This window comes from Anopheles bellator, chromosome 2 (genome assembly GCF_943735745.2).
Source record: "Anopheles bellator chromosome 2, idAnoBellAS_SP24_06.2, whole genome shotgun sequence".
Taxonomy (NCBI): Eukaryota; Metazoa; Arthropoda; class Insecta; order Diptera; family Culicidae; genus Anopheles; species Anopheles bellator.
The window spans coordinates 46,793,162-46,817,851 of record NC_071286.1 but is presented as its reverse complement, the minus strand read 5'-3'; the positions used below and the strand labels follow the sequence as shown (position 1 = coordinate 46,817,851).

The window sequence follows — 24,690 nt, the reverse complement described above, 5'->3', positions numbered from 1 at the left end:
TGTTAGGTTAGCGATAAAACAAGGCAAAATCGTAATCAAGCAAACGGCAGTTCATGAAGGGGTGTGCTACTCACTTCATTACGTCAAGGTTAGGGTCAGAGTCCGCATTCGCTTACTTACAATTATCAGATAAAACGTTTATCCAAAATTCCACATGTTGTATCTCTTAGTTCAGCAAAGCATAATCCCGGTTATAAACAGTTCAAACTTTAGCAGTACAAAAATAGGGAGCAAGGGAGAGAACATTTCTTTTCCATTAGGCATTCGCCATAACGGTATCTTTAGCAGTAATTTTTTATTTCATTTTCGTTAGTTTCTGGTTCCTGACGTTATTTACATCTTATCTCCTAGGTATTATTTTACACATAAATTATACAGGTGCTTCTTTGTACTCAAAATGACTGGTTTATGTTATTTGTTCATCCCTTTCACTGCGCTCTCTTTTACCTTGTTTACCCATCGGATCATCCTAGTACCATTATTTTGATTATCTTTTGGCCAAGTCTTAGGTTTAATGATGAAATACATTTCTCGCTCATTACTATTGAACAAGCGGTAACAAAGAAATGATTATTTTTCTGGTGCATCGAACGTTTTCGTTTAGAAAAAAATGCAATATTATAAAAGTATCAAGCAAGAAAAGCATGAGCCAGCTCCTCACTGATGGTTCATCACGTAATGCCAATAATCCCGAAATGTATCTCTTGTTTTTTACATTCAATTCTTTTGCTTATTTATTCGAAACTTTATAAATAAAGAATATGAGTTCGAATTCGAAAACGTTCTTCCACTATCATTTTTACGTTTGTTAGAAGAAAGATGATTATTGGTAAAAAAATTATAAACGCCTTTATACTGAATAAGAAATTGCAACGCATTGGAAATATTGCACAATTGCTTCTCAATAGTCACTTCTGCATGCATTCTAAAACGGTTTGAACTAACTCTTATAGTCATTCACAACCAGTTTAGTTTTGTCAAATTATCAGTTCTGGATTCAAAAACTGTGGCTGATAAATGCATTGTGAAGATTATCATCATTGGCAGTATGATCTTAACTCGATTTGCGATCTTTTACAAGTAACAAAAAGAGTTACAAAAACTTTTTTTAGTTTACAATATCCACTGCTGATCGTTTGTATCCAGAGAGAAAACGAAATCATCCTGTCACTGTTTCATCATCAAGCCCAAGACTATAAGCTTCTAGTAGCTGAAGTGCAATTCTGTTGATTTACGAGTTGCTGCGCTGTCTGTCGCCTATTGGTTGGATGCGTTCATTCGGGTAATTGATTCATTTCGTTTACTGGATTGAGTGTTATCATTACACATTGATGGTTTCAACGAAATTACATTACTTTTATTGTTTTCTTTGCTCTCCTTCATCTAAACCGTCTGACTCATACACAAAACGAAGTGGGAAGCACAAACAATGAGCAGCGAAAATGAAGAAACACTGTGTTTGTTTGCGGCGTGTGCATGTGTTTAAGTGGGCGCTATTTATCAACCGAGAGAAACTATATTAACGATATTATTCTCGAGACAATAACAACTGTAACTGATACAATAGTGCTGGCATTAGTTAAAATATCAATAGTGTTATTTGCCATAGTTCCAATAGTTGTTCTTGTGATAAAAGTTAGAGCAGCAGTAGTTCGTAGTAGCACTAATAGTAGTATTCGTCGTATTTTTGCGATAGTAGCAGGTGGTGATCATAATCATCATGCAATCATTACTAACATTACAACTATAGCGAAAAGCCTACAAGAAACTGTTTCGAAACTTTATATTGTATTTACAACCACATACATAGCGGCGTTCTGAAAAAGTATGCGTTTACACCATCTTGTCCTCAGAAAATGTTCCACGTATCGCAACAAGATCATAAAAGGGGATGTTGCAGCAGATAAATAAAATAGATTTGATACATATCACGGCGACCATTTTACCCTCTCGTGGCAAAGAAGCTGCCCATCTGTTTAACGATTTATCTTCCGGAGCACGATGACACTATGCACCGTACTTGAAATAACTTTTGTTCATTTTATGTTTTTTTTCTTTTCGATTTAAATAACATTACACTATAAATAATTACCCTAATTTTCAGGAGTTCAGATATCATCCGTTGGTTTTGCCGTAGTATTTACGTATATTATTCAGTATAGTTTTGTTTCACTGGTGTCGAGCACTGAGAAAAAGTCCAAACTAACATCATTGCGATCTTTGTATCAGCATACTGATTCATTCACTGGATGGATGCAATCCGCTAAACCTTCTGTATTCCTAAGGCATACCTCATATTTAGCTACAATGTAGATCAATAACTCATTTTTGTTCAACTAAAATAGCCATTAATTCCTCGGCGGTATCAGTTTCGAAAAAGCCAAAATCACTCAAAAAATCACTCACATCAATGGATATATTCCAATCAGTTAAAAGCTGATGATGACTGCACCAATATCATAAATCAAAGTGAAGCAAAATTATTATACGGTTGAGTTCCGAACATGTTTCCGACATTGAAGTAATGAGGTTTGGATGTTACGGTTGCCTAGGTTCCAAAGCAAACCTTGACCATTGGAAACACTTTGTGCTTACACGGAAAACGGTACATTCCTTCGTGATTTCTAGAAGGTTCGACAAATTCGTAGAGCTATATGCTCCGTCATGTTGAACAATATAGAGCTATCGTTACTTGGTCCATAAAGAGGCGACGCAGAACTCGACAAAATAAACACGAATAAAAAGGAAAACCGGCTGTGTTAGCACTGCCACTAGCATTAGCTCTTACAAAGAAATCGGTATCACCCGGCATGATATTCATAATCGTAGAAAACAATGCAATCTTAATCAGTAAGGTAATGTATATCGACTGTAGAACTAATGGTTTAGAGGTGTAATGCACGACTTATGCAACCCTTGCCAATATTGAACATACCTTCAAGCGTCTTTTATGTGTTCACGCTTTGTGTTTGTGACGCTCGATTATAGCTCGTTTCGTAACCTGACATTACACACTGTTTATCCACTTCCGCTATCTCCCTTACTCTGTTGTGATCGTAACTACAGTTGGCAAATTCATTTGATGCTTCCGTCACGGCATCTTTGCATGTTTTCAGTTGTCCATTTGTATGGTTTTGTTGTTTTAATAGTGATAGTAGTGAACCCTTGCGAGGAACCCTCCCACCACTGGTGGCTATCATCGACTGTCCAGCCCGGCAACCGTATTTCCGCTAGCGGAGGATCCACTAGCCCCCAATACCATGCCGTAGCTAATTGCCGCTGTTCCTTGCCCACCGAGCAAAGAGCCACCAGCTACTTTCTTTTCCCCCGGAGAGGTGGTCTTTTTGCGTTTGGAAGAGTTTGAACTGTGCTTTTTACTGTTTCCGTTTCCGGTGCTATTACTACTACTGCTACTGCTGCTATTGCTGCTGGTACTGCTGTTGCTGATACTACTAATGCTGATGATTGCATTACTGTTACAGTTATTGCTGCTGTTGTTGCTGCTGCTTATATTGCTGTAGTGTTTTACCGAATTGGGTGCACTAAGGCAACTACCAGTACTGCTTGCCGCAGCACCAGGAACACCTGATAGAAGAGATGGAATCGAACCTGCTGGATGTGCCTTAGAGCTCGGATCATACTGAAGCATATTTTCATCATTTACAACCATACCGGCGACTAGATTGTTGTTATTATTACTGGAGTTGCTGTTGTTATTGTTATTCACAGTACTGAGAATGGAGACAGTCGGTTGGTAACTTCCTAGGACGTTAACTGTTGAACGTCTATGTTTGCTGTTGTGACGAACTAAACCATTGCTTTGGTTAATTGGCTGCTGTTGTATACTAGGACCATTACTGTTGTTGGCACCCCCGGCAGCATTAGTACCATTGGGTGCACTACTGCTACAATTCCCACTCGCAGCATGGACAGAATTTGCAATAATCGAACGTTCCGAGCTGCCACGATTGTACAAATTCTTTCCACTCACAATTTGTTGGTGGTGATGCTGATGATGCTGGAGATGCTGTTGGTGCTGCTGCTGATTAGACGACGGTATAATACGACGAGTGTTTATCTACCGAGAGGTAAAACAAACCGGCACAATAGGAATGTGCATTTTCGACAGGGTCTACATCATAGTACTGTGCCAAGTCGCTCGCAGACTACTTACGTTGGTGTTGTAGTTGATTAGTGGGCCATCACCGACACTTGTGTCGGCCAGTTGCTGTTGCTGCTGGTAAGCCATGTTAATCATGTTATTTTCTTCTATCAACAGATCGCGCGGAAGTGAGGGTATGTGCATTACAACCGTTTGCGGGCCTGCTGTACCGACAATTGGCTGTAATTCGTGCACTTCGATTGGCGAGCGGTTGACGCCGGTCGGTGACACATCGCGGGCTACACAACTAAAGTCTCCGCCCCCATCGCTGTCCATACTTTCCTCCGACATTTCAACGCTGGACGAGCTGGGCCGTCGTCGATTCACAATCCTCTCATATGGCGGTGGTTGCTGTGCAGATTGCTGCTGATGGTGGTGCAAAACCGGTTGCTGTTGCTGTTGGTGCTGAGTTAAAGAGAGTCCCTGTGGCTGTAGTGACAAATAGTATTGGTCACTTTGCAACGTCACTGTTCCCGTTTGCAGTAGTGCAGTACGCCGAGTCAGTCTTGCCTCAAATGTGTCCTTGATCCACTTACGATACTCGATAACTTCGTCTGTAACGCGTATTATCCGGCCAAGTATGCTTTGCCGGTTGCAGTCTGTCAAATTCTTGTCCAGCGGCAAAACGGCTTGCATTAGTACTATGTACGCATACTCGAAGGCTTGTTTCACGTGCAGAGCTCCTTTATGAACAAAAAGCGAAAAATTAGCTTCTGAGACTGTGAAAACTAGCTGTAGATAAGATGTCCTGCTTACCGTACGAGGATCGACCAATATCGTTACCGGGAGTAAGTGGATCCTCTATGCACAACAAGCTGGGCCGATGACCATCAATCATTTCACGCTGCAATTCTTCCTTTGGTATATACCGACCAGTTTTCACACTAATTCCTGTTGTTAAAATGCAAACCATATTCATTTATGTTCTCAAGAATCACACAAGCAATCCCTAGATGCTCACCGATTTTCATGTAATTAAATTTCCGCCCATACAACTCAAAGAACTCTATCAGCAGCACACCAAGGTTTGAAGAGGCATTCGGCTTTCGATGATGCTGCTGTAGGAAGCTGATGCACATCAGTATCAGCGAATAAGACGATATGCCTCCAGTAAACACCTCGTTTAGATCACGTTGCAGTAGAAACTGCTTGAGCACCAGCACCAACTTTTCCAGTACAGGGTAGCCACGTTTGTAGCCCTTAATCAGCTTGGCAGACTGAACGCCTGATTCCATGTTAAATGAAATATCCACCTTCACCTGCGATTCTCTGTCCGTCAGCTTAACGATCGGCACGGAAGCTTTGTCAAGCACACGGACGGAATTTGGTTCTGCAATGTAGCGACTGATCAGCTCCGTTTCAAGAGTTCTAAGTGGCAGTTTCTCCCACTGTCCAATCACAACCAAATCTGAGTAGAGAAAGAAAGAAGAGGAGAAACATTATTCCTACGAATGTCGAAATAGTGCACAAATATTCACGAACACTACTAACATACCTATGTCGCTTGTTGGTAAATAGAGTCCGGTGCGAAAAGAACCAAACATTTCGACTCTAGCCGAGGGCCACAGACTCAACACAATTTTTTCTATCCGATTAACTACCATCACCCGTAACGCATGCTCCGTTGGCGTCGGAACCATGTGGGCGTAGAACTGTTCTATCTCTTGATGTAACCTAAAAAACAAAGAACACTTTAATCAAACATCTAACTCACCATAACAGCTGATCGTACAACTTTCAGATTTTAACATTTTATTAAAACAACTGAATATCAACTGTGATCGTTACCTAAGGTCAATACCATTATGTTGGTAATTCTGGAAGCATTTGGTCTGATAGTTTTGGTGTTGAAGCGATATATTAAAACTAATTGAAATATGAAGGAGACTAGTTTTTGACGTATCAATTTGGTTATTTACCAAAAACGGCTAAGAGTAGACCTGTTTTTCGATAATACGGAATTGATTCATTTTGCAAATGGATTTTATTTGGAGATATATTTGAAGATGCCCCTAGTAAGAGCAACTATCTATCTATCTAAACTATCTCCGACAACGATCTCATCGACGAATACCTGGCTATTCAATAAGTTTTGAGGTTCGATAAGAAAAGCACAATTTTATGGTTTGAAATACACATTATAGTCAAAATATTGCTCAATGAGATGCCTCAGGTGTTCTAGCTGTATTTGGACGTTCTTGACGTGGATCGTCTTCAAGGCTTGTACAACCACGTTTTAAATTCAGCAACCCATCTTTTTGCTGTACTAATTGAAGGTGAAGACTAATCAAACACTTACAACATTCGTTCATAAATTTCCTAATCACTGCACGGTACTTGATTTGTTTATTTAAAAAACTGTGTCACGTGACATTAGGCCAATAACAACGTCCTCTATTATTGAACCGCAAAACTTTTTGAACAACCCAGTACACCTGGCACAATGACCCAAATAAGGCTAATGTGAAAGTTTACCGCCTCGAAACCTGCGTTCGATTGATCTTGACGCAAACTAGAGAGAGGCTAGAGGTGATAATAATCTCTTTTAATCACCTATTAACGAACACGCATCTGCATCATTGCATCAACATTTTGCAAAACTTAATCGAAAATCAAATGGTACAACATTAGCATCAGTAATCAAGATAACATGTACCACAAACATGAAAAGCGAAAATAGCAGACCCTAAATACGTTCATAAATAAATTTCCAAATGCTTAAATAAATAAATATCTTTAAAATAGTTTTAACGGGTTCTATTGTTCTGCATACATCAGCTTTGTTGTATACAAACTCTCGTGTTTTTGCTCCACTTCAGTTGCATAGTTGTACACCGTCCACTATTACGATAAATTCAGGGCTTCAATGACTACTTGCAATGTCAATGTAAAATGCGTGTTTATTTATTGAGGACTGTGCGTGAACAAAAAGAGGTAGACATGTAACGAAACTCTATTGCCGCTACTGGAAACAAGTGCGGAACACGATCGCATTACAGAAAAAACCTATAGAAAGTTAAAGCTAAATAAATCGCTAAATAAAGTAGCTACGACCAAAAAATGATATATGCTGTCTGCTTCGGTTCGGTTAGATCGAATCCACAACTGCTCCGAGGAAACCTACATCATGTGTATCCCGCAAAAAAAACTAAAATTGATGGAAAATCCAAAAGAGCACCATAAACAGTATCCACGGTCGGGGGTGCAACACGGGGAAGATCCATAAAATATGGGTTTCTGGTTTATGAAGAAATGTATAGCTAAAACCCTGCGTTGCAATGGAACGTATACGCATTTCCAATTAATGCAATTTTGTGCATTCGCGTGCGGCTCCAGTGTGTGCACGTGTTAAGAGCCACTGTATTATGCACTAATTCACATGAATTTCTACCTGAATTTCTACGTGAATCACATTACATTGCCATGTTCATAAAAAAACATTTATTGTGAATGCAACAAATGTTGACTACTTTAGCCTTATCATTCTTCGACACACGACAACTGAAATCCACACAGCACAGTCTGGATAATACATTGCACTGGGAGGAAACTTCTGCTTTGTCCGTGTGCTTATAAATTAAGCAAATGTCGATTTCAATATTGTGGAAAGGTTTTTGATAAACATTTTCCCAATCTTAGAAGAACGAACCGCACCGTATTTATTTTTGGTAAACACATATGAGTAAAAAAACAAATCACCAAGCTATATGACTGCTGCCCAGCAAAAAAAGAAGGTTTTTTCATTTATTTGAGCAACCCTTTTCACCCCCATTGGTACACAAACTTAACAGGATCATGACGATGATTCCAATCGTGGAACGTACATGTCTTATAGTAAAATGCAACTATAAGCGTCATCGTGCATGCACGAGACACAACTGGACAAACAATAATACGCAAAGCCGTGTGGGTATTTGTGACTGCGCATTGCTTCGCATTACGCCGCCTGTAAGGCACAGGGGGGTCCAATTTCCCAATAAATTTCCGTTTGCTCTGTGTTCTGTGGTAGACCTCAACATGGCTTCTCTCTGACGTGCGTTATCCAAATATAAAACGCTTCTCGGACCTGGCTGCACGCTTCTGAATGCAACCACTTGTTGCTAGCAAGTGCTAGACTAGCACTTCTATCGTTATCACTTAACTTTCTTTCGCCAGCTACGGTGAATGTACAACCTTTTTCTATCAGCAACTTTCATTCATTCCACCACACGCCACGGAGAAATTTAAAGATGCTGCTAATACCAGTTTTTTCAAAATCGGAACCTCACAAGTCATCTAAGGCTAACGATTTCGTTGAATAAGATTCATTACATTCCACAGCATCATAGGCATAGTGATTTTCTAAACGAAGAGGGAAAATGATCATTAATGGATCATCATTCGAGTATAATGCGCCAATATGACTTTGCACTCGCACGTCCAAAATTAATCATTTTTCCTGTTTCGCGAACGCGAAACTCAGTGTGTGAAGAACGAGTTCAAGTTCACTAAATGGCAAACGTGGCACTGCCTCCACATGATGTCACACGCTCGACGTCGACACATTGTAACACGGGGTGTGATGAGACGCGTGGTGGGGTGTATAGTTTCCGGTTCATCTAAATGACAAGGCCGACCACAGTGAACGGTAAACACGTTTGGGCTCCGTCGACATTATACCCTACTACAAAACCACGCCTGATGTGCCCACAACTGTAATACACATCGCATCGATCAAGGGTTTAAATGCCCACACTAGATGGTAATGTGTATGTCAGCGCTAGACCTAACCACTGCATGGAATAATTTATAATGTACCACAATTATCTCCATCCACTGGCTTTTTCCAAATCAATCGCGCAATTAGCGACCCGCCGAAACAATCCGAAAGATCTTTTGTGTGGCCACTCGAGGAAGTTGCTAGTTGCAAGGAGCATTTCGCACTGCCTCGCATCGCTTTGGTCGGCCCCTTCTTGTCGCCATGCCTGAGAGCTGACGTTTAGAGGACGAAACATAAATTTAGTTTTGCCACACACTTGCGTGTCTCTGATAAATACTTTTCTTTTGCACTTGTAGAGCAGGGCTATTTGTAGCGAAAATGGGTCAACCGTTAAATTAGGATTTCAATCTTCGCATCTTCGTACGGACGATCGTGTAGTGATATTTTTTATACCTCCTCCAATTCGTCGAGACAAAACCAGAACCATAAACAGTTATCGAGAGAGAAACCCCAAATGGAAGACCATTCAACACTCTACTAGCGAATAAATTTCTGCCTCTAACCCTGTGCATTGGCTGTGCCGGAAACCGACAAATGGAGCTGACTTTCAGAAAAGATCATCTATGTAACACATACGAATATTCAGACGATTTTTGTCTCCAGTGTCGCACTGATACGAATAGTAGCAGATATATAGTGCATGAACGATGCTTAAACTGGAGCATTTGGAGGATATCAGCATCAAAAGGCACAGTACTGCAATGTTTTATATTGTCCTTTTTTGCACATCAGTTACAAAACATGTGCCTATAAAATTTTATCAGCTGTGCTGCATGGAACCAACATGCCGTCAAGATCTCTCAAAGAAGGCCTACATGGCCATTCGCATGTCCTACAACATCCTTACAAAATGGATGCGATAAATAAACTGTAAGAACTTAAGACATTTTCACGGAAATAGGAGTTCTATTACTATGTGTGTCATTCCTAGTTCATGTAAGCGATCCATAACTGAAGAAATAGAGGTAAAGAAATATATGGTATATTTGCGCAAAGCTATACTCAACATTAGCCGTGACACGCTAATGATCAAGATTCATAAAGATCGTTCCATTTTCGATCACACCAGAGCAGTCAGCATCAGCACCAACATCATCAACAAGTATGTTGTCTAAAGCATCTGCAAGTCTGAGAACCCCGAGCCATTTTGACCTTATCGACTTTGGTTGAAATTAAATGGTAAAATTTTTAGAATATGTTCAACGGGTTCTGGCTCCTAGAAAGAGACAGGTTTTAAGATTTTTCAAAAATGCTATTTAAACATGTTCTATTCATTGGCGGGGCATTCCAAATTAGTACGAATAAATAAGTAATATAATAGTAGTAGTAAATTAAGCGACATGGGTCATTCTGTTTCTCGCTTAAAATCAATATAATGGTGCATGTAATGCTGTGCAACCATTGTTTTAAATGCACTGGAACAATAAAAATAAAGTAATTGTAAAAAGTATTGGCAATTTATGTAAACTAAAGCGATTATGTCTTACATATATACGGTAAAATCAATGAAAACATACTAAAAAAGAAAACTTGCTCCAGCTTTATCAAAATATTCGGTACTCGACTGTAACCACCAAGACGTCGTGTTCGTGGTCACATGCAAAGCTCGATTCTCATATCAACAAGTGCGTGTGTAGTAATGGAATGCTGCTGTGCACACATACTACCAATCTCAGGGTATTGTATAATAACAATCAGCCTTATCAGTACATGATTTACTCTCTGCCCCCTGTGGAAAGTTTGGCTTTCCTGCCAAATAGCACTTATCTCTGCTTCACAAACTGAATGTTTGTCAGATGAGGTTGAGCATCGATATCCAAGACGCATCTTAGTGGGTTTGTATTAACGTTTGGATTAGCATATTTTTCAAAATACAAGCGTTTCTAAAACAGCAAACTTGTTTGACCACTTATTGAAACAAAATATAGTTATTTGTCTCATCAAGTCTCAAGCTGCGCACAATATAAAGTTTACTCCGTCACCATCTCCTGAACCGTATCAAGAATATGTACCTGCGCCATTTGTGATCTTCTCTCTTTACTCCGCTACAGTAGTTATCCCATAGTATCAGAACAATACCACAATTGTTTTCCCTGAGATGAATGTTTTTTAATCTTGGAAGAACGGACCTGGGAGATGAATGATGTTACCGATAATTATAGGTGTATGCGCCATTCAACAATACTAGTGAAACTGCGCATTTCATTGTTGCTCAGCATAGACTAGCAAAAAAGACCCACTTCTCTGGCAACCCCATTGGCCAGCATGTGTTAAGCCTTTTTTAATAGCTTCTAACATACAAATATGGTCACAAAATGTCAACCGATGAAATATGCGATACGAACGGAAGCAACAAAATGAAAACAAAGAAGAACATTACATCAAACATCCGAGCAAAAATTTGAAACCACGTGTCCACTTAAGACAAAGTGATGTTGTATCAAACTTTTTGCAAATCTATATGACAGGTGTGCAAAATGAATGCCCTGGATGTTTTTCCACAGGTGTTACTTACCCAAGAATTCCTCGGTTGTACTTGCAGTTTGGGGGACGCCACGGACAACCGCCGTGCACACCAATCAGTCGTTGCTGTTGCTTGTTCATGTTAAAAGTGCTAGCCTTGTTATCTGTCATGCTACCCAGTTTCTTACGCACTGGGTTGTAGTTCTTCTCGCTACTGACTAGACCTCCGCCTTTCGCCGTGGAACCAACATTTCCGCTGCAACCATTGCCTCCATTTCCACCAACCGTCGATTGCAGCTCTCCACCGTTCGTGACACCGCAGTTGATGTTGTGACTTGAGTTGTTGCTTCCAGTGTTGTTGCCAATACTATTATTGCAGTTGATATTAACACTGTTGCTAGTGGTGTGAATGATGGTCCCATTGCCGGTCACATTGTTCACCCCGTTCGATGGATCGGGTTTTCCGAATCCTTCCAGTACATGGTTGTTGACATTATTGCCATTGCTAGCATTGATCCCACCATCGCAGTGGTGGCCAGGCAATTGCTGATGTTCAACAGGACCTGTTCCACGAGAGGCCTTTAAATTGTCTTGGCCGTTCGAGCCAGGACCGTAGTTAGGATATAACGGACCACAAATGTCAGAGTTCGTTTCCCAGATTCGCATCCACACTGCTTTTGAAGGACCATCCTGTTCATCCTGATACCATGCCACTGCTGGATCCATCGTGGTAGTATCAGGAACTCCTCCGTTTTTGATCAATTTGTGGTAAGATCAAACTAAACGATCACGAACGCTGCGTGGGTCGCCAAGCAGCAGATGCGTCACGAACTTACTCTTGTACTAACTATACTGCAGTTCGCTCGAGCCGTATGCATCCAAAATTCTACACAAGCCAAATCACAAAAATATGAGAATCGGGCACGGTATCGCTTCTTCAGGGTTATCAATTATTACAGCATTAAGATAATTGACTAAATGTAATAAACGAATAGTAATCAAGAAGCACAGCACTAAAGTGAGGTTGTTTCTCTAAATTCTGGTGGTCAAATCACTATTCAACCGCTTTTTACCACTTAACAATTACGCGACACTCACACAAGAAACCGTACCGTTCTTACACTATCGCAACGCTAATTCTACTACACCCAAAAGCCAGAGCTTTAGACCTATATGGTTCTTTACAATATTCACTGCACGGAACGCATTTGTGTAGCACCGAGTACATCCGGCTTGCTTACACTGAATACGTCAGCCACTGATAAATTTCCGATACACAGCAAGCCCTTGGGCCCTTTTTAAGTAAAACGTGACCAACAGCCGTTTCGGGTTCTTCCACAGCACTCCAACTATCACAAGGGTGGCTATATCACTTTCCCTAACAAAGTTTCCCAATATCTCAGGCGAACGATATTCAATGTCAAAGCAACGATGCAGGTATTCTACGAGATCAAAGCCCAAAAAGGATAGTGAAAAAGGAATTCTTCACGTCCGATCAGCAAGCGGCATTTTGGCCACTAGAGTTTGGCTTTTTTCTACGCAAATTGAAAAGTTGTCTACTAGCAACGTGCGCCCGATCAGCTCGCGTGAGCCGCTTCAGGGACGCCTGACGAGCGAACCACTCAAGATCGATCCGACACCGGACACAGTGATGTTTTCATTGCGTTGTGCTTCCACTTCTACGATCCCGGTCGGTAGTCCGAAAACCGGTGATGCGAGAATCAGTGAACTTGTACCTGGAAAAGAAGAACGTAAAAATAACTACTATTTGATATGACTTTGTTTAATGTAGAACGTATCCTATTCAATTGAATAGGTCAATACGCGATAAACCGATTCAACAATATTCAATGACAACCCCCTCTTTCGCCTCCCTTCTCTCGTACCTATTATGTGTGTCCATTATTTTTACAAATTCGGAATCAAATTCTCTTAGCAAATACTACGACCATCGAACTTTTTCATACAATTATTTCTACTTTTGGCAACATTACTTTTAAACGTGTCACAACGTTGAACATGTACAACTTCTCTTTTTACCTTTCTTACTTTCGATCTCTCTCTCTCTCTCTCTCTCTCTCTATCTCTCTCTCTCTCTTTCTCTCTCTTTCTCGTGTTCTTTCTATTGCCCTCTCTTACTCTCTTATGATTTCTCATACTCTCTCATGCTCTTTCATGCTCTTTCATGCTCTTTCATGCTCTCTCTTGTCCATTTTCATTTTCTCCGTCTCGCAACCATATGGCACGCGTGAGAGAAGATCGCCAGAAAGGAAAAAGAATAACAAAAATGCATCTTTTTACACACTGGCTTGAGCTGATTTAAATTTGACACATAGCAACCCACTTGTTCCGCGTTGCTGTAATCTCCAATCTTCCAATGCTTTTCCTGCTTTTACTCTACGCATCTTCCTTGGGCAGTTTCTGCAGTTTAAAACATTGCATCTTTTGCTGCGGAAAAACACGCAGAAGTTACTTGGCCGCGTTACCAAATCGTATTAAGTTTTATAACTATCACAATAGAAAGAAAAACCTCTTTTTCAGCCATAACATTATAGACAAAAAAGGGAAGGAACAGCGAAAAATTCCTCACCTTCACTTTTGCCACTTCCCTTCACACACACACGCACGCACATACAAGGCTGCTTTTCAATGGCTTAACTTTAAACCATTTACTATCTCAATGTTCAAGAACACGGGGATCGTGAAAAGGCTAAAACTGAAGAAAAACTGTACCGCTTAACACCCAAGGAACTCCACGGAGTTTCGAGTTTCCCGTCCGAGGCTACTGGCCACAGCAAGTTGTAGAGCAAATGCTGTGCACCAAAGGTGCCGATGAAACACGAAAAAGCCTTTCGTCCCGTCTCGAGTAATTTTGTAGCTCTCTTCGACGACGATTACCGATTTCAAACCACTGATCAATCTGAAACTTCTCCCTACTTGGACACAATCGAATCGAAAGCAACGTCGATGGCGAAATATGATGGCGACTTTCGTCCACAAGAATGGCAAAATCGCATGGGCCGGAGCATGGACTTTTTTCTTTTTTTCGCTCAGTGCGGACTGTCAACTGTCAAACGCGCTCCGAAAGACTTTGCAGTCCGACACATTCGATTGCTTAGATTCAGGCCATTAAAAACGGTGCTTAATTAGTTCGTTCGTTTCTTACTTTCAGGCAATTCAGGCAATATTTAGGTAATAAAGGAATATTTTTCAGTTAGAGGATAGTTAGAGAATAGTTTTCGGTTAGAATCTATATACATCTTGGGTCAATCTGCAAAGTCCGACTGTCACATTTCACTTGAATTGAACAAAATAACAACAGTTTTCAGTCTTGGAGGGTTTGTGAAAATACGGCTTCGATACGGCTTACGGGCGTATTTTCTGGGCCGTTTCCGATGGATTCTAAAATAACCACTGAATTGATCGGCGATGGCGTGAAAGACGTTGAACGAATGGGTCAAAGCGACGCCAGGTAACTTATTCTGAAGCCCTTTGAAATGAAAATTCATGATGAAACTGAACTGCATTTATTTCCTATTCACTGAACGATGTCTTTTAGAGAAAAAGAATCCGCCGAAGAACACTCGCCAAGAGGTTTTCGCACGACAAGAAGGTAAGCTGCTCTCGTTGTAAGAGTTGTTGTTCACAATTGGTGATGAATTTTGTTTTTAGTTTCCATCCCAAGCGTGTATCGGAACTACCGCCTCTTGAATCCGATTCTGAATCCGACGGAGATGGAAAGTAAGCCCACGCCCAGTGTTTGTATTGGATTATTGCTAACATTGTTTCTTTTCAGTTTGAACTGTGCGATCCTGAACGATTCGTTTCTTTTGACGCCTTCAAAATGCGCTGAGGACGTTGAAAATGGGCAGAAACAATCGGGTGAAAAATCTACTATTCATAGACGCGACAGTTCTACGAACCCGAAATCGCGATTGAATCTGGTAGACAAAATATCCTCTGTATCGGACATCCATCCTGCGGAGAAAAAAACCAAGCGTCCACCGCTTGTCGAACGATCGCAACAGGAAACCAACATAAGTATTATTGGATCGTCGGTCACAAAAGCGATGCAAAGTCAGGATTCAGCTTTAGCCCCTAGCAGCTGTATCAACGCGGTTGACCACCGCAGTATTGAAGATAAACAATCAAATGGCGAAGGCAACGTTTCGAACAATCCTTCTTACTCTGTAGCAATCGCCGAGAAAAACGATGTTGATAAAAGTCGTCATGAGTTTTACACTCCGAGAGAAAAGCTTCCGATGGGACAAGTTCGTGGAACTGGTGCCAGGATGCTGACGTCGACGGCTTTACGAGGTTCACGTAATACCCTAGAGAATGAATTTAAATCCCAAAAGATACTCTTCGCAACACCGCTAGCAATCGCTCGGACACCAGGAATGTCAATGGTCAACGAAAGTCTTACACTCAGTGATACACCAATCAAAATAAGAGAGACAAAATATTTATCACCCATCGATGAACAACCCCAACAATTGTCCTCGAAACGATCCACGAATCAATTGTTTGGGCACATGGAAAAACCAGATGCAGTATCTTCGAAACCCGAAGGGCTTGCGAAAGCTGCAACAAACTCTGATGCAAACGGATGTAAATCAAGTACAGACTCAACCCAGCCCCCCAAAGAGCGCCCCATCACAATCAATGGAAAACAATACTCCGTAATAAGTAAACTTGGTTCAGGCGGCTCGAGTTCAGTCTTTCTTGCAAAACAGGTAGCGTCCGGATTGGAATGCGCCGTTAAGGTATGTAGTTTTAAAGGTTTGTAAGAATAACACTAACATTCAAACATGTATTTAGCTCGTCAACCTTAACGGCGACGCTAATTTGGTTGAGGGGTATCTAAACGAGACAAAGCTGCTTGCGAAGCTACAAACAAACGAGAACGTGATTGCTCTCTACGATTAGTAAGTATCCAATCAAACACCTTCGGATGAAAGCATCTCACTAATATACTCAATCTGTATTGTAGCGCCCATATACCTGAGGCTGGCCAATTGTTTCTGGTCATGGAAAAGGGAGAATGCGATTTGCATCGTATTTTACAAGGATACTCGAAAGACATTCCGCTTTATTCGTTGATGAGCATCTGGTATCAAATGGTGCAGTGCGTGCATTACATCCACGATCATGGAGTAATACATCTGGACTTGAAACCGGCCAACTTTCTTATGATACGTGGACGCCTCAAGTTGATTGATTTTGGCATAGCGAGCAATATAGCATTCGACTCAACCAGCATTATGAAGTTCTCGCAGGCCGGAACATTCAATTACATCAGCCCGGAAGCGCTGATTGATACCTCTGGTGAGATGAGTCCAAATGGATCGCAACCACGAATAAAAATGTCGAAAAAGTCGGACATCTGGTCGCTAGGATGCATTCTGTATCTACTACTTTATAAACGTACACCGTTTGCGCACATCAAAAATATCTACACCAAGGTAAACGTTATCACGAATCCAAATACCGTCATTGAATATCCGCCTCTAGCCAGTTATTACCCATCAATGTTGCTTGATATCCTGAAACGATGTCTTCGTTATGATGCCAAGTCAAGGGCTTCCACAGCAGAACTCTTAGACTATCCGTATGACATGGTTATTCCAATAAAAAAATGATGTGCCGAATCATAATTATCCTTCAACGCATTGGACAGAAAAATGATAATAAATCAGATCATTATAACTCTTTCGTGAGTGGCCGTGAACAAGCTTCCTTTGAGTTCGTTAATTTCTCGCAGATCATTAGCCTATGTCAACCCGTTAGAAGGAGGTTACTTCAAACAAGAACCGTACCACGCCTGTAATAAACAAATATCTTCTTCCATCTACTGATGTTTTCAATTAATTTATATTCAACTAGTTGTTCCCAGCGCGCGTCGTTGCGCCTTATTTCATCCGCATTTCTCGATTATCCGGCGTTTCCGAGAATCTGACTTCTTGATGACGTATCCGATCGGGTTCCCTTTTCGTCTCCCATTATTCCTCCGTTTCGGACGATCGGCTTCCCTTTTCATTTCCCGTCACTCATCCTTTTCAGACAATCGGGATTCCCGTTAACGCATCGTATCGGCTTCTCATCTCGCTTTCCGTTGCTCCTCTGTTCCAAATGATTGGGTTTCCCGGTTCCCGGACTAGATCGGCTTTCCTTCCCGCCTTCCGTAACTCCTCCCTTACCGACGATCGGGCTCCGTTACCGACGATTGGTGACGTATCCGACCGGCTTCCCTGCCCGCTTCCCGTTGGATACATGTCAAAACTCGCACCAGCGGAATTTGGCCGAAATTGCTTGAAAGCTATCCGAGTTTAACTGAAATTAAGCTAGATTTTGTAGGGGTTCAAACATTCGTCAGAATATTTCTTCTATCCAACGTTTATATCCAACTCCTCTCACCGCTTACGTCAAAACGTTTATGCCTCAGCGGACACGTAAAAACCGTTAGCAAACGTTTTGTTTGCAGAGGATAATGTAAAGGCCGGTCCAAACGCTGCGATCTGCAATGCAATATCGCCTGAAGTGACATCTCCGGAGACGTCATAAATGTCACTGCCGCGGGTGGAAATCTGAAGACTCGACATGCAATTTGTGAACAAATTTCAAACAAGTGCCAGTTTGTCGGTTGGACATGTTGGAATCAGCCATGGAAGCAACACTGTGTTGGTTTGCCTTACCATTGTGCTTTTCGGTTAAAAAGCGAAAAAAGAACGTGCGAAGAGGTTACACTGTCGAGGAAATTGCTTTTAAATGGCATCGTATGCCTCCGCCTTTTTATTCCGATCACTATATTTTTTATTTTTTAGTTGCCAAAGACATGGCAGACTTTCGTAAATTTTTATAAATTCAGTTACACACTTTCGCGAACGTTGACGAAGCGTCCAAAATATAAATAAGAGGCCAAAACAAAACATCAACAAGTCAACCGACAAACTGACCCTGTTTTGAAATTTGTTCACAAATTGCATGTCGAGTCTTCAGACTTCCACCCGCGGCAGTGACATTTATGACGTCTCCGGAGATGTCACTTCAGGCGATATTGCATTGCAGATCGCAGCGTTTGGACCGGTCTTAAGATCTTATTTGCTGGTACAGCAACAAAATCTAAAAACAACTGAAAAAAAATATTCAGAAATCCATTTATTTCTCTTCTATTTCTGTTTTCTCGGACCAAAAACCCGAATGTAAGCACGTTTGACATTTCGTTTTTATATTTCAAACAGAGCACACGAAGCGTAAACGGTTTGACGTTTTTACGCTCCGATTTGCGCTCCGTGTGGCCTCCCGGACTGAGTTTCATAGTAGGGTATGATTTTCGAATCTTTGACCAAGCTTTGAGAGTGAAAGAAACTCCATTGTTCATATCAAACAATTGTAAATGGCGAGTAGACAAACAAGCTCCATTTTGAAAGGAAGGATTGTTTGTTAAAGGATAAAAAATAAAACAATTTAGAAGGCTTGGATAGTAAAAGGAATTGTTCATATAAAAAAAAATTGCAAGTAGAAATAAATCCTAGCTTTACAAACAAAGGATTGAATATTGTTGTACTGTTATGTATTGTTTCGGAAAGATAAAAAAACTAATAAACAAATATCTTAATTTATATTGGTGAAATTTTTCGAAAACCCATGCCGTTTTTCGGACGCCAGCTGTCAAGCGGAACGATCTAACGGAAACGCTGATTCGCTGATTCGCTGAATTTTGACAGCACCGGGCCAGCGCTTCCAGTGCGAGAGCACCTTCTAGAAACATCCAGATCCGGAACTCATCGCTTCGGGATTTTCGTAGGTTCAATCGGGTGGCGATGTTTTCGCTCGGGCGATGTTTTCTCCGAGCGATGTTTCCTCGACGTTGCCGTGCGCACACACGCACATTCACCGCCAGCCAGCCGCACGATCCGAGTGCCCCGTGCCGTGTGCCGCGATTTCCGCAAGAAGTGAAGTTGTGAATCTTGATTTCAACCGCCGAGGAAAAACTATTTCGTATAAAGGTGAGCTAATTTTCCAAATTTCCAAATTTCCAAATTTCCAAATTTCCAAAGTCCAAAGATTCTCAAAGATTTTCAAAGATTCCCAAAGATTTTTCCCAAAGTCCATGACTCACCCGCGGCCACGGACAAAAGTGCCAGTGAAAAGGGAATCGGCGATGGAAGATTGATTTAATTAAACGAGCGTCTTGTTCATAATACTCGAAATGTAGGCGAAATTTAGGCGAAATTTAAGCAAAATTAAGGCGAGCCATTTGCAAAGGCACGTGTTTTAGTCATCGCTGGCTTCTGGAAATTTCCGTGGCGTGTGTTGCTGTTTCGTTCTTTCAAAGCAGTGTGAAGGGGAAGAAAGAAATGTTCGAAGAGGAACAAAATGGAGTCTTACGCAATTCGACGGTTCTTCATTGATTTTAATTTTTATTGATGTCAAGGAAAAGCACCCGGGTTGATTCTTTTCGCACATTTTCTGCACATTCATGTCGGATTTTTTGCGTGTCATGACCATCCAGCGCTCGCTGCATGCGTCATGCCCATAGAAGGTTAGGTTAGGTCAACCTCATTTCAAGCTCGAGACACGCTCTAGGCCCTTTCCACTTCGTCCAATGTACATTTTAGTTGAATCTTTTCAAGTTTCAATCGTTCAGCTAGAAGGCACCTCTCTTTTCTGGTCGTAAATAATGTAAATCGGTCATCGGTGCTCCGCAATTAACATGTCCATTTTCGCCTTGGTTTCTGTAGATGGCAGCCAAAGCACCAGCAGTCGGAATTGATCTCGGAACGACCTACAGCTGTGTCGGAGTTTTCCAGCACGGCAAGGTCGAAATCATTGCCAACGACCAGGGTAACCGAACGACGCCGTCCTATGTGGCCTTCACCGACACCGAGCGCCTGATTGGCGATGCTGCCAAGAACCAGGTTGCGATGAACCCGACCAACACCATCTTTGATGCCAAGCGGCTCATCGGTCGCAAGTTTGACGATCCCGCCATCCAGGCCGATATGAAGCACTGGCCGTTCGATGTCGAGTCGATCGAGGGAAAGCCAAAGATCAAGGTCGAGTATAAGGGCGAAACAAAATCCTTTTTCCCGGAGGAAGTCAGCTCGATGGTGCTGACCAAGATGAAGGAAACCGCCGAAGCCTACCTGGGCAAGACGGTGACCAACGCGGTCATTACCGTGCCAGCGTACTTCAACGATTCGCAACGACAGGCTACGAAGGATGCCGGAACGATTTCCGGACTGAACGTTCTTCGTATCATCAACGAGCCGACTGCGGCCGCCATCGCCTATGGTCTGGACAAAAAGACCGCTGGTGAACGCAACGTCCTAATCTTCGATCTGGGAGGCGGAACCTTCGATGTGTCGATTCTCTCGATCGATGACGGTATCTTCGAGGTCAAGTCCACTGCCGGCGACACCCATCTGGGAGGCGAAGATTTCGACAATCGGCTCGTGAATCACTTCGCTCAGGAATTCAAACGCAAGCACAAGAAAGATCTGTCCACCAACAAGCGCGCTCTGCGTCGTCTGCGCACGGCGTGCGAGCGTGCGAAGCGTACGCTGTCGTCGTCGACCCAGGCCAGCATCGAGATCGATTCGCTGTTCGAGGGAACCGACTTCTACACCTCGATCACTCGTGCTCGTTTCGAGGAGCTAAACGCCGATCTCTTCCGCTCCACCATGGAGCCGGTCGAGAAGGCGCTGCGTGACGCGAAGATGGACAAGGCGAGCATTCACGACATTGTGCTGGTCGGTGGATCGACCCGTATTCCGAAGGTGCAGAAGCTGCTGCAGGACTTCTTCAATGGCAAAGAGCTGAACAAGTCGATCAATCCGGATGAGGCTGTCGCATACGGAGCTGCCGTTCAGGCCGCTATCTTGCACGGCGATAAGTCGGAGGAGGTGCAGGATTTGCTGTTGCTCGACGTTACACCCCTGTCTTTGGGCATTGAAACCGCGGGTGGTGTGATGTCGGTTCTGATCAAGCGCAACACCACCATTCCGACGAAGCAGACGCAAACCTTCACCACCTACTCCGATAACCAGCCGGGAGTGCTTATTCAAGTGTTCGAGGGTGAGCGGGCGATGACGAAGGACAACAATCTGCTGGGTAAATTCGAGTTGAGCGGCATTCCGCCGGCCCCACGCGGTGTGCCCCAGATTGAGGTTACATTCGATATCGATGCGAACGGCATTCTGAATGTTACCGCCCTCGAGAAGTCGACCAACAAGGAGAACAAGATCACGATCACCAACGATAAGGGTCGACTGAGCAAGGAGGACATTGAACGCATGGTAAACGAAGCGGAGAAGTACCGCACTGAGGATGAGAAGCAGAAGGAGACCATTTCTGCCAAGAATGCCCTCGAATCGTACTGCTTCAACATGAAAGCCACTATGGAGGACGACAAGCTGAAGGACAAGATCAGCGACAGCGACAAGACACTGATTTTGGACAAATGCAATGATACGATCAAGTGGCTCGATGCTAATCAGTTGGCCGATAAGGAGGAGTACGAACATCGTCAGAAGGAGCTTGAATCGGTGTGCAACCCAATTATCAGTAAACTTTACCAGGGTGCTGGCGGCGCTCCGGGAGGCATGCCTGGATTCCCGGGTGGTGCTCCGGGAGCTGCTGGTGGAGCTGGTGGTGCTGCTGGCGGTGCCGGTTCCGGCTCTGGACCTACCATTGAGGAAGTCGATTAAACAGTGCAACATTCCGATCCATCACATGACGCCGGACAACAAATACTAGTTTGAATCATCTTAAAATTCTTTTCTGCTACAACAACAACCAATTCAGCTTCGCTGCTAGTATCTACAAAAATCGACGAAATGATATGAGAATGCCTTTGATTCTCTGAACCCAGCTATTTTCGCGCGTGTTCGCTTGAGACCGTTTCTAATTTATTGTTGAATGTTCATTATTTCAATATTCAAAGTTCTCCACTTCCACAACGAAAAAATACTACGAAGCGATACAATCTCTCGGTTAACACAAATTTTAAACGAGAAAATAAAAGCAAACGGCCATCAACAAAACAACAGCCCACTGGGCCAATTAGAAAACAAAATACCATTGTTTTTTTTATTTTACATGGGAGATGGGTGGGACGTGGGTGTAATAGCCAGGGTCAATGAGAAGGGCGGGAAGCCAAGAACCTTGACCTTACGGTCTAATATTCGTCTTCGCTGTTTGTGCCTCAGACGGAAAGACGAACACGGACCGGAACGGCCTCTAATAAACACATTTACAGCTTTTCTGCATACCTATTTACTTATTTGTTTTCCATATTACTTGCCACATTGTTTATCTATAGTATGAATATGTCATGGAGCTTTTATCACTTTAAATATAATTGGCGATCAATATCCGCTTTACGGAAATAGTTGTCGAATGGCTAACTAAATCATAAAATTATGATTATATGATTATATTTTTATAATCGATTTTGTTTTTATTGTCCTCAAATTCAATTAATATTCATTGATTGTGTTTATTGCCAACTCAAAAGAATCTTAAGAAAAAGAAGTTACATAATTTGCTGTTAATTACTAAACAACTATCCTTGAAACAAAGGAACAATTTATTACTTTCGCCATTGTGCATCGCACACAGTGGTTGTGGAATAATTTCAATTCTTTCTAGCAGGTTCCATAATAAGCACATAGCGATGGCGAATCGAATATGGCGAAGACCATGAGAACAAAACACAGTTTCGTATGTATTATTTTAATTTATTACCCTCACAGAAAGGCATTCTCTGTGACCTACCTTCAGACAACAAAGCTAGCAACAAAAGTTTCGCCCACTAGCCTTGAGTAAAGTACAGTCTTGTCAACAACTCCATTTACTCGATTCATGATCATTTTGCGTCGCCCTTAAGTTGAAGGAAAGTGTCTGGCGCTCGATTTATTGATATTACTGGTTGGATTGATCCTCCTCCGTGTCGATACCTTGTAGAGCCGAACTTGTCTGCGCCAGCATTTCTGGATGTTGTCTGACGAGCTTGTTCGTGTGCGCCATTCCGCTGAGAATAGTTTGTAGGTTCCAGTCCTTTCTCAATATCGAATTTTCTAGCAAGAAATGCCCGTGCCGTATACATCGTACACTCACACAATGTGCACATGATTTCAAATTGATCCCGATTTCGTGTACGAGTTCACCAATATACGCTTCCGTTTCGTTGATCGCGTGAATTTCTGCAACAAAGATTAGGTTAGATAATTACGTTGTGGTTGCCAATGTCCGAGGGGCCTTGGAGAAAGAACTTACCCATAGTAAAGAAAGGCTTCCGGTACTCCGTTAACCGAATGCCGTATATCATGGGTTGTATGTTATCGGCCGGTCGAATGGTACCTTTACATGCCAGTTCGTATGCGGCTTGTGATTGTATGTCGATTCCACTTAGTTCAAACATCTTTCTCTGATGAGAAGCTTGTATTGATGCCAGTAAACGACCGATTTTGTCGGATCCTATATGCTTCACAGTGGCACGTGCGGTAACCCTCGATTCGGCAAAGTGCGTTTCGGTTGCTTTCCCCAAAAATCCAGTCACCAAGTACACACGTAAGGCACGATTTTGTTGTAGCTGGAAAGCAAGGTTCGTTCCTTTGTTGATCCCAAGGACTAGAAAATCAAGAAAATCTATTAACAGATCGTTACGATCAATCAAAGGCAAAGTATGCTACATACTTGTCACACCACTCGTGAATTTGCCATGATTTGCGCAAAATCTACACTTTAAATCCTCTGGGTGATATCGCGGTCCAGCCACAAGAACGTTGTCCGAAAGATCTTCCACTTTTCGGACTACCAATTTAGATTTGAAACCGTCTTCGATAGCTATTCGCTGAAGAGCAGGACGCACGTCAAGTTGATTGAGTTCTGAAAGGAGAAAAAGTATCAATACTGTGTTATTAGTTAACAGTAAGTACGGGGACGCATTTGCCGCTCATTCACGGTGTTTTTCTACCTCGACATAGGTTGTGGATAACAGTGTTCCGGACTTGGTGAGTTGTGACTCCTGCCGGCTTATAGAGATTGATAACACCATGCAAAAAGTTCCACACTGTTGGGGCGTCTTTGACCAATTTTAAAGCCATGGGATAACGAAAGGATTGGCCAGCTTCACTCTGCAGTAATCAATGTTTGAAATTATTATTGGGCGGAGATTATTCAGTTAATTATTATTTAAGCTTGTTAAGGGCAAAGTTTGGTTTTGTTTGGCTCGATCTCAAATTTCAAACTGTCAAATTGGCTGTCAAATTGCGCATAAAATGACAATGGACGAAAACGT

At 42.2% G+C, this 24,690-nt stretch overlaps 5 protein-coding genes across 5 annotated transcripts in view; 2 read left to right on the top strand and 3 right to left on the bottom strand.

Moving 5' to 3' along the window:
* Positions 1-291: 291 nt before the first annotated feature.
* Positions 292-12,110, bottom strand: LOC131212468 (non-canonical poly(A) RNA polymerase protein Trf4-1-like). The gene is made up of 6 exons (XM_058206342.1): positions 11,437-12,110; positions 5,658-5,836; positions 5,124-5,570; positions 4,919-5,053; positions 4,175-4,845; positions 292-4,078 (listed from the first exon to the last, which is right to left on the bottom strand). The coding sequence occupies exons 1-6, from the start codon at positions 12,108-12,110 to the stop codon at positions 3,197-3,199; spliced, it is 2,988 nt and encodes a 995-aa protein (XP_058062325.1). The 3' UTR covers positions 292-3,196.
* Positions 12,111-14,932: 2,822 nt separating this feature from the next.
* Positions 14,933-17,120, top strand: LOC131207622 (dual specificity protein kinase TTK). The gene is made up of 5 exons (XM_058200243.1): positions 14,933-14,997; positions 15,057-15,125; positions 15,181-16,150; positions 16,206-16,312; positions 16,378-17,120. The coding sequence occupies exons 1-5, from the start codon at positions 14,933-14,935 to the stop codon at positions 17,024-17,026; spliced, it is 1,860 nt and encodes a 619-aa protein (XP_058056226.1). The 3' UTR covers positions 17,027-17,120.
* Positions 17,121-19,260: 2,140 nt separating this feature from the next.
* LOC131209938 (heat shock 70 kDa protein cognate 4) lies at positions 19,261-22,464 on the top strand. Its single transcript, XM_058203110.1, has 2 exons — positions 19,261-19,393; positions 20,129-22,464. The coding sequence occupies exon 2, from the start codon at positions 20,129-20,131 to the stop codon at positions 22,094-22,096; it is 1,968 nt and encodes a 655-aa protein (XP_058059093.1). The 5' UTR covers positions 19,261-19,393; the 3' UTR covers positions 22,097-22,464.
* LOC131209940 (zinc finger protein squeeze-like) overlaps positions 20,104-24,690 on the bottom strand; it is an 86,330-nt gene continuing 81,743 nt past the window's right edge. The window contains exon 5 of the mRNA XM_058203111.1: positions 20,104-20,114. The gene's annotated coding sequence lies outside the window, so the exon portion shown is untranslated. The remainder of the gene's footprint in view (positions 20,115-24,690) is intronic.
* LOC131209941 (pseudouridylate synthase TRUB2, mitochondrial) lies at positions 23,038-24,611 on the bottom strand. Its single transcript, XM_058203112.1, has 4 exons — positions 24,367-24,611; positions 24,087-24,278; positions 23,667-24,020; positions 23,038-23,593 (listed from the first exon to the last, which is right to left on the bottom strand). The coding sequence occupies exons 1-4, from the start codon at positions 24,494-24,496 to the stop codon at positions 23,313-23,315; spliced, it is 957 nt and encodes a 318-aa protein (XP_058059095.1). The 5' UTR covers positions 24,497-24,611; the 3' UTR covers positions 23,038-23,312.